This window comes from Gobio gobio (assembly GCF_949357685.1).
Source record: "Gobio gobio genome assembly, chromosome: 1".
In the NCBI taxonomy this organism is placed as follows: domain Eukaryota; kingdom Metazoa; phylum Chordata; class Actinopteri; order Cypriniformes; family Gobionidae; genus Gobio; species Gobio gobio.
The window spans coordinates 43,674,413-43,685,225 of record NC_137097.1 but is presented as its reverse complement, the minus strand read 5'-3'; the positions used below and the strand labels follow the sequence as shown (position 1 = coordinate 43,685,225).

Sequence of the window (10,813 nt, the reverse complement as noted above, 5' to 3'; positions counted from 1 at the left end):
ACTTAAAAATAAAATAAAAGTTAATAGAATTTGACAGGTTTCGTATATTGGCTATTGTTTAACATGATTCTGCATTTCAGAATTGTCAAGTTTATAATATTCCATTGTATTCCACTAGATGGCAGTATGGGAAGTCACATGAGGAGGTGATGGTAGTTTGTTTACACAGTATATACTCATATTTTGATAAGTTTACAGGACACACTGAACCTTTCTGGTCATGTGTCTCTCAAGAACAGTACTGATGTATTGCTTATTACAGAAGAATGATATAGAGGGCAGGATTTTTCTGAGAAATCTGGAGAATATCATAACAAATGTCTTGCTTAGATTGTCATAATGTAAAATTGTACTGCATTTATAACAATCCTAAAATCTGCAAAATCTAGTCCATAGAGATATATTAAATTACAATTTTGCAATCTTCTCCACTCTGATAATATTCTTACTGGGGATGTTAAAGAAATATTCCAGGTTACATACATTTAAGCTCAATTGTGGCATAATTTTGATTAAATTAACTTAGACTTTAGTATACATAAAAAGCATGTAACATGATTTTATTGTGGAAAAATGCTTATTAAGGCAAAGGTTAAGTTACAAATTTGATGCAATGATATTTGCAATGCCACAAAACAATCTATTCAACTTTACATCTCTCTCTCACATCGATCATGCATAAGATTTTATATATTTATTTTTTATTTATTTATATTTTGTATAGCGTTTGATGCTAATAAATGATGGTGTTTGATGGCAATAAATCAATTCATAAATAATAATACTTTATAATATTATTATTATAAAGAAAAGCAAGGGTGAGTGGAAATAGTTTTTTGTGGTAATGCTGAAATATAAATTGGAAATGTCATCTAAAATTTCATCTGAGGAACTAAACTACCCCCAGTGTTTGTTCCTTTCCTGGAAGCTTGTTATTCTGTTGAAGTGTCTACATGGTTCAGAGCATATGCCCTTCACACAGACCCCGCACAGAGATAAATAGGAAAGGCAGAAAGCTGATGCGGGGCCATCACTATTTAGTGAGGAAAACATAACTGTCATCACCTCTCACATGACACACTTCGGTTACGTGATTATATATGTTCTCTCTCTATCCAACAAGATGTTCTTAATATGGAATATGATTCTGCAAAAGTTTTAGAGGGGGAGGGGTTGATTTGTAGAGAGGCCCAGCTGCTCACGAAGCAGCAATATGTTGATCCTGATAAGCGTGCACACACACACATGTCCGTCTTGTGAGCTTGTGTGTCACGTGGGGCAGTTCAGAGCCTCAGACACTAGCTATGTTGTATCTCGCTCTGGGGGTCGGAGATATCTTCTCCACGCAAGCTCATCTATAGCTCCATTATGGACCACATTCATATCTTCTTCATTGTATTGAGACACATGATTTTGTTAGAATGCTTGTGAAAACGAAAACTTTCCAGCAAAGCAGTCACGAAACGGCTCGCAGACAGCCTTCAGTGTTCTGATACTGTTTTAGATTATATTTAAGTGCATCGTTCAGTTTGCAGGCCAGCCAATTCAACCATTCTGAAAACTGCTTTAAAAAACAGCTCACCCAATCATTTATTCATCCTTTGTCCATACACTCTTAAAAATAAAGGTTCCAAAAGCGAAGCCATAGGAAAACCTTTTAGGGTCCCCAAAAGGACCTTTCAGTGAACTGTTTTCAAAAGGACATTTTTTTCTTAGTGTGAAGAACATTATATTAATCTAAAGAACTTTTTCCACTATATATATAAAAAACATTTTGTCCAGTGGAAAGGCTCCATGGATGTTAAAGGTGCATCATGGAACCATAGATTCCAATAAAGCACCTTTATTTTTAAGATTGTATAATGAAGTCAATGTGGTCCAATGTTATTTGGATACAGTTTTAGATTGGAGAATGCATAAATGACAATTTTCAAACTATCCTGATTCTATTTCCCCTGAGAGTTTGATGCGATCACTGTTATCTAAAAATGAACATAAACACTGTTGTCAAGTCTGCACTGCAGATAAAACCTCCCTTATCCTTAGAGTATTTAAGCCAATAAAAACACTCCCAGTCGGAAACAGATGACCTGTGTTTGAGTGGCTAGACCCTCACTGACCCTCATGCTTCAATGCGATCCTATTCTAATCAGTCCATTTCCTTTAATTGGGCATCAGCTCATTGCTATGAAACTAAGGCATAATAACAGACACTGACAGAATGACTGGTGCGGAAAAGTTTCAGTGATTGCTGGTGTATGTGAACGGGATAATATTAATAGTCACATGAAGCCATTACAAACATTTGTCATGTAGTAGTCATATTGTCAAACATGTTTACTGTATGTCTTAGCTAGAGCAATACTGATATGTATCAAAGTGTGGCACACGTCTAAGCAACACCAATGTTTATGTTTTTGTAACTCTGATACTGCTCATCAGCTGATCAGCTATTATTAGTTTCTTTTATGTACGGCCTACTTATTGTAACATGATCATGGGGTCATAACCACATTAAGGGGGGCACGTTCTCCCCAATATTTAGATTAGTGGTTGACTGATGGGTTAGTGGTTCACATATTGACTCTTAAATTATTTGGCATGATTCTTGCATGCATTTCAAACTAATAAAATACTGCAGAATTTACTCATCTTCAGTACAGAAAGAATTAGTATAATGGCTGTTTTAAGCTTGACTAATTTGATTGTCATTTAAGGCAGAGGTCGCTTATTCAAAACAAAGGCGTAGCTTGATCATGGGTTGAGTTAATCATGGGAGTTGTTGTCTTCACCTCTACAGCCAGTGGAAAAGAATCCGATGGGACTCTGGCAGAAATCATATTCATGGATGAGCTAATGTGAAGATTGATTGATAACGTTTACTGTAGTATGAAGCAAGGTGGGGCTGAAGGCCGCTGGATTTGCAATTACTAATGAGAGACGATCGCGACACACTGTTTCGAGAGCCGCGGAGCTTTTATTATGCCACTGACGATCGCTTCCGCTCTTTCTGGTCATGCGTATGTGTGGTATGTTTTATCATATTAGATACATTTGAGTGTGTTGAAAGTTATGTTATAATGCTACTCTGTGGGTTCGCTCGTCGGCTACTATGAGACGCTTGTTGCACACTGCAGTAAGCTAGAGCGATATTAGGCATGGTAAAACATGGTACTCGCGGTAAATCAAGAAAACAAGATTTAAACAATAAAACTAACTGTGTTTAGCTATATAACAATGAATAGTTTTCTGTCGATGAATGTATCCAAACAGTTGTTCACCTGTCTATTAAAACACATAATAAATTAAAGCATCTTTAGGGGTTTCCATGGTTTCTTCAAAATAAAACCGAAAATCGAGGGCATGATGTCATTGATAGGCGACGCATAGACACGGTCCGTGTCCTGGTTAAAATAGCTTATTTCTCTGGATTTAAACATTCTTGGAAACATTTGGGATAATGTAAGTACACAAGTCAACAAAATATAGAACATTGTTTAGTGACAGTTTAATCAAAAAATCTTACATATTGTGCCTTTAAAGTGTTCTGACTAACCAATCATAAATATTTTCATCTGTTAGGTTTGTTCACTTTAAAATGGGGAAGTTTTGATGGTATTTGTATTCTCATTAAGCAGCTGTTTCTTGAATTCACTGCTTCATGATTTCAAAGATCTGGGTTTCCCTGCAACAGACAAACCCAAAAGTAACTTAAGCAATAGACATGTGGCAAGAATTTTCAGCATTTATTCCTTAAAACTAACTAGACTCTTTTATAGAATTTTTATTTCCTGCTTTTATTTTAGATTACTTTTTCCAAAAATGACTATTTTCTATTCAATGATTCACTACTTATATGTATATTTGCAGTCACTTTTCCAATAGTTCCATTGTTACTGGTAATAAATAGCAAAAATTGATCTGTGGTTCAGATATTAATGAAAATGACTGAAATGTAGTGTAGTGTATTCCGGTTCAAATAGATACGGTTCAGGATCTGCACCAAAGTAAATATCTTCGGAATCGTTTCTCACAAATGTCTCCATGGTTACAAGGCACACTCCCTGTGCAAGCAGGTTGTCACGTTGGTTATGTTGATGGAAGTTAGCCTATTTTCAGGTGCTGTTTAATATCATTGCACCTGCTGCACCCATGGTACGGCAGAAAAGTTCCTTGATTTTTAAGCAGGAATGAGAGTATAGTTCATATCGGCCTAGAAAATCGCAACTTTTCATTTTCCGTCGGCCTTAGTACACAATGTAACTACAGAAGAGTCAAGTTTTAAATATGAAAAATATCAAAACTCTGGTCATTTTTTTGAGCGAGATGCTAACGGTCTAATCAGATTCAATGATCTATGTTAAGCTATGCTAAAAGTGCAACCACCAGACCCGGAGAGCTGAATGGATTCGAAAATGAGCCTATTTCAAAAATAGTGGCGTGTTCCTTTAAACTAAGGGGTTTAAACACATCCCCACATCTCTACGTCAGTATGTAGGGACAGAGTTTCATAACACCACCCAAACGTATACGCAAAGAAAGAACTTTTATTCGCTTTATATTGTTGCCGCCGGCGCCGCCATGTCGTGGAGACGCTGTGTTTTTCATTGCGAAATCCAAACTACTTTGTTTGGCCTTCCAAAAGAGGGCACAATTAGAGAACAGTGGCTAAGCTTTAGTTACAACACTGTTCCAGAACAGTACAACCCATCGACTGTGCGCTGCGCATTTTTCGGAGGACTGTTTCTAGCACATGTGAGACGCCAGCTAGTAGTTGCTGTGCAAGTAAACCACACTCCTCTGATCTCAAGAGACGCTCTAGCGATTGACGCTAGAGGTTGCAGCCTTTAGCCTCCTTGTTAGAGCGTCCGACTCTCATGCCGGCGGACCCAGGTTCCAGTCCCGCTTGGAGCGTGCGGTTCGAACAGGAGGGGTTACAAGAGCACAGACCGTTTCTACGTCTTTGTCGTTTCTACGATAACAAATGCAAACTTACCAATCTGAATCTTTCTGGTCCAGTCGCGCTGGCAACGTTGATCGATCAGGTCATCTGCATCATCCGGATCAGATTCGGGCTCGAATTGATAAGGTAGGACCGACATTATCATCTGTCAATATTGCGTTGCTTTGGGAGCTGATGTTCCAAATATGGCCTATTCCGTCAGACTATATTATGGAATATTTTCCTCAAAAAAAACGAATTTCTTTCAGACTGAAGAAAGAAAGGCATGAACTTCTTGGATAGCATGGGAGTGTGTAAATTATCAGGAAATTTTCATTTTTAAGTGAACTAATCCTTTAAGGTATTTGGGCCAATCACAATGCACCAATTCAGAGCGCTTTTCAGAACGATGAGCTTTGTGAAAATTGAGGCGTTTCAGAAAGGAGGGGCATAGAAGAGCAATGTAGCCTACAGTATGTGTAAAATAATGACTTTTTTAACCTAAAACCACGTAAACACATTGCACTAAACCAAATACACAAAATAATGTTCTTTTTAGAACCATCATATGACCCCTTAATGAAAGCTAAATGTTGTCACTATTGGAACAATATATAATTAATCAAAACAATAATAACATTTTAAAGAATTAATGTTTCAGCGGCTTGCCATAATAGACGACTGTGATATGTCTGAGACGTGAGGGATTGCATTTATGGCATTGCAGCTTGACTGTTAGTGGTCCCTCACTAATTACTAAGGTGTTTTTCCACGGGGAGGAGCAACCAGAGGCAGAGTAGCAGCTTACTAGACACTTGCACTTGGAAAGCGACGGCACAGCGTGCGCTCCGTTGAGACGCTCGAACGCCATGATTATTTAAATAACCGAGTTATACTACTATCATTTGCTTTATCGTTATTTATTTTATAGTCGCGTTGACTTTTACATATAACCTAGCCTACATTGCGCTCACGAAGAAGTTCGTTCTAGAGCTGTTGTTATGGTTTGGGCTTGAAGAGTATTGTTGAGCTGAATAAACGCATAGTTTTTGTGGAAAATTTCTGAAATGCAAAGACATTGGCTAATGCACTAGATTATGCGCTGCAATTCTAATGTTAACTGCACATATATCGACTACAATGTCACAGGCTGAGGTTGACATGGCTGGTCTAGGCTTCCCGAAGTTACCTGCAGGTTTTGACGCGGACTCGTTCTTCCCAGTTCGCTTGCCGCCGAGACGGAGGAGACACTCGGCAAACTCCAGGAGAAATGCCTACAGGTTTAACAAACTCCACACCATGGACGTAGAGCCCCAGGAGAGCATCGCACCTCTCACGAAAACTCTTTCATGGTCAGCCGACAACATTCTATCGGAAAGTACCAACGAGGAGAAAAAAGCGGACTCTTCTCCTCCAGTGTCACCTGTCTCAATCTCCCCTCCTGAGACGCAGCAGGACTCGGACCCGCGACCGGCTGATTCCTGGGCCGCCGAGGAGCCCAGCGCACAGGAGGCTGATGCCAGCTCGGACTCCGATGATGAAAGCACCCAGAAGAAGCTTGTTTTGTCAAGAGCCCAGTTTGAGAGTAAACGCCAACAGGAGGAAAAGGATGAGGTTGAGACTAAAGCTGTGGCGACTTCACCTGATGGAAGGTTTCTGAAATTCAACATTGAGATCGGAAGGGGGTCTTTCAAGACGGTCTACAAAGGCTTGGATACGGAGACCACCGTGGAGGTTGCTTGGTGTGAACTGCAGGTAAGGATGGGGGCCAGCCCACATTTTCTTATGGCGCCCCTAGCGAAGTCGGTTAGCTGTTTAAACAAAACGCTAAGCACTTTTTTGCCATCTATAATGTATAATGTGATAGAAAAATAATGACAGCCAGATAGGCTACTTGGTTTTATCGATGTTCTGTCCGATGCATTTTAGCACACTCTGACTAACTTGGTTCCTAAAATGTTGTATATTGATATATAGCTATGTATATGTTTATTTATTTATTTATTTATTTATTTATTTATTTATTTATGAAAAAACATTTAAACTGTTAGATAAATAGTAAAATGTGACATTATAAATACATATTGTTTCCAAACTTAAATTAGTTATATATAATGTTGGATGTATAAACCTGAAGAAGAACATTTTCCAATTAACAATTATTTATAAGCAACTTTCACAATAAATGTATGTAAGCAAGCTATGTTAAGAATACTGTCTTACAACCCCAGCGAGTAAGATAAAGGGGACTATAGTGAGAAAAACTCTCTAGAAAGATACAAGCAAACATATCAAATTCTGGAAAGTATAGGACAACAAAGGAGAGAAACATTTAGAAATTAAACATTAGAATGTTCGTTAGACTTTATCCATTTTTGCTTTGTGTTTTTACTCCCTGAAATTTTCAGGGGACCCCATAGAACCTTCTGGAGGACCCCAGTTTGAAAACCCCTGACCTATAAAGCTCCCAACCTTTTTCTTGGACCTCCTTTGAGGGGATGTCTTAATTGTTCTATTTGCAGTTACAGCATAGATGTGTAGTATGTTAGTCAGTATGGATCTTGCAATAAGGACCAGTTTTAGAATATGATCAGAATCTTGTGTTGATGAGGCGGTGGTGATGAGGAAGGGTGTAGGCCTTTTTAAAAAATAACAAGCAATGATAGCATTTCGATTGCCTTTGTGTCATACAATGACTGACTGCAACCATCTGATATGCTCACCCATGATGAATGGAAGAATGTAGTTGTTATCTTTGTACTACTAGTTGTCAGATTCCCTCTGCATCTGTTCTTCACTTGAAATGATAGGAACACTGATGTCACAATCACATATTACTTTCCAAGGCAGTTGATAGGTTTTATTTGAATGTGACATTACAGTCTGATCAAGGCAGTGGTTTTCTAAAAAAATCAGATGTAATTTTGCAAAAGGCGACACATTGCAAATGTACAATCTCATTAGAGGCAAGATCTCATCTACTCACATGGAGAGTCATTATGTTGATTAATGTGCGAGGCTCAGGTCGGGAATTGCTTGCTCAAGGTTATGTCATGTTGCATTTTTTCAGTGGTAAATATAGATGGGTTAACCTATTTTTATTTTCACCTCAGATAGCTTAAGGTTTTTAAGTTTGAACTTTCCTCTAGTTTAATACCTTTTTGTGCGGATTGTCAAACCGTTTATAATACGGATAGTCCAGACTCTAAATAAGCTTATTAGTTTATAAGCAGCACATTGCTTGATACAGTGTAAATCATGTGAATAAAATCTGCTGAATCTGTTATATTTAACTTTACAAATGGATGCAGATTGAATTGAATGTTGTAGAGTGTCTGATATCGACCTATCCTTAATTTTATGTATGTGTTCTGTTAGTTATGCTTTCACCTTGAATCCAAACCCTAGAATTCTTCATTGATAGCCTCATGTTCGCTTTGCCTGCTGTGCATTAGGGACTTTCTTCTGTAATGTTGAAAGTTCCTTAATGTGGTTTTGGCTATGATGTTCACAAGCCTATAGGTAACCTGAGTAATGGGCAGTGGACAAGACGTTCTGCCAGGCTTCCTTAAGGTGTTATATGCAAGATGTCACATGCTGTGGTTACTAGGCAGATAGCTGGGGTCATATTAGTAGTTAAGTAAAAAAAATTCCAGCAAAAACATGCATGCTAAAACATGCCATGTGCACACTATAGATGGATATGGCCACCGGTCTGATTCTATGCACATTAAATCTGTTTTTGGCTAATTCAATAAATCCCTCTATATCTGATATATGTGGTTCTCATTTGGTGGATCGCAGGTTTGGATGGCTCCGTGGATGCCAAGAAAACAAACAATGCTAAATGCAAATCATAATATGCAATTCACTTTTTTTAGGATAGTAAATCAACTCCAAAGTGGAAGAGAAAATGCTTCCCATATTGTTTGTTGTTGATGTCAAAGGTTGAATGTTCAAACTTTTTTTCAGGTATCATTAGGCGGAAGTTAATTCAATTCAATTCACATTTATTTGTATAGCGCTTTTCACAATACATATCGTTTCAAAGCAGCTTCACAGAAAACGCATGCGTCTACGTTACAATTTAAAGTGATTTGTCCACTTTATGTATTTCAGAAATGCACATATACAAAGCACACAGATTAGCTAACAATGTATTATTAATCAATATAATAATTAAATTAAGGCACAGAAATAAGTGAAATAAGAATACATGTTGTTAATGATTAGGGTATATAGAGATGTGCATGGGTGCGTGTTGATGCAAAGCTGCGTCATCTGAAGTCCTCGCAGGAGCTGGATTCGTCTCTTCACAGGTGTTGGTCATCTGAAGTCTATATGAGGGGCTGGATCCAGACTGGAGCTGACAGACTCTCTAGTTACCTCGGGATGGGCGTCCCGAGATAAAACAGAACAGGAAAATAATTAGCGTAGCTGCTGTTCAAAGCATTAAAGGGATAGTTCACCCAAAAATGAAAATTAGCCCATGAGTTACTCAAGCATAAGTCATCCTAGGTGTATATGGCATTCTTCTTTCAGACAAATTAAATCGGAGTAATATTAAAAAAAAGTCCTGGCTAATCCAAGCTTTATAATGGCAGTGACTGTTGTTCTGTTTTTGAAGTCCATAAAAAGTGCATCTGTCCGTCATATAACTGCTCCACACGGCTCTGGGCTGTTAATAAAGGCCTTCTGAAGCAAATCGATGCGTTTGTGTAAGAAAAATATCCATATTTAAAACTTTATAAAGTAAAGTTCCAGCCAATCGCCTTCCGTGGAAAAGTGTTGAAAGTGCCTCCTCGCAATTCAAGATGCTTACGCGACGTCTGATGAGCGTAACTGGTCTCGTAAGCCTTTTGAACGGCAGAGGCACTTTCAACACTTTTTCCATAAATTGAATACGAAAGGCGATCGGCTGAAACTTTACTTTATAAAGTTTTAAATATGGTTATTTTTCTTACACAAATGCATCGATTCACTTCAGAAGGCCTTTTGTAACCCCCCAGAGCCATGTGGAACTCGTTATATCTGACGGACAGATGCATTTTTTTATGGACTTCAAAAACAGAGCAACAATTACTGCTATTATAAAGCTTGGATTAGCCAGGACTTTTTTAATATAACTATATGTATATGTCATATACACCTAGGATGACTTGAGGATGAGTAAATCATGGGCTAATTTTCATTTTTGGGTGATCTATCCCTTTAAGCAAATACAGTCATGTGCACTGATATGTACAAGGTTATGAGATGCATCATGTGAATGCCTGGCTAAAGAGATGAGTCTTTAATCTAGATTTAAACTGGAGAAGTGAGTCTGAGCCCCGAACATCATTAGGAAGGCTATTCCATAGTTTAGGTGCCAAAAATGAAAACGTTCTTCCTCCTTTAGTGGACTTTAGTAATCCTAGGTATTACCAGAAGCCCAGAGTTTGGTGATCTTAAAGATCGTGATGGGTTATATATAAGGCGATAGAAGATCAGTTAAATACACAGGAGCTAAACCGTTAGGGCCATTATAGGTCAGTAGCAATAGTTTACAATAATTGATACGAAACTTAATAGGTAACCTGTGTAGAAATGCTAGAATTGGTGTTATGTGATCATATTTTCTTGACCTAGTAAGAACTCTAGCAGCTGCATTTTGGACTAACTATAGCTCGTTTATTGATGATGCAGGACAGCCAGCTAGTAATTCATTACAGTACTCTAGTCTAGAGGTCATGAATGCATGAACAAACTTTTCCGCATCAGAGACAGATAGCATGTTCCGTAGCTTAGCAATGTTTCTGAAGGCTGTTTTTCGAGTATTTGAAATATGATTTTCAAAAGACAAGTTGCTGTATTTTACTGTAGCGGATGAAG

General features: G+C 38.0%; 1 protein-coding gene across 2 annotated transcripts in view; it reads left to right on the top strand.

The window, feature by feature from the left end:
- The first annotated feature begins 5,725 nt into the window (after nt 1–5,725).
- Nucleotides 5,726–10,813, top strand: part of wnk4b (WNK lysine deficient protein kinase 4b) — a 93,245-nt gene continuing 88,157 nt past the window's right edge. For both annotated transcript variants that reach the window (XM_079826950.1, XM_079826949.1), the window contains exon 1: nt 5,726–6,697. In XM_079826950.1, the coding sequence (XP_079683076.1) occupies nt 6,056–6,697 (642 nt within the window). In that variant the 5' untranslated portion in view covers nt 5,726–6,055. The remainder of the gene's footprint in view (nt 6,698–10,813) is intronic.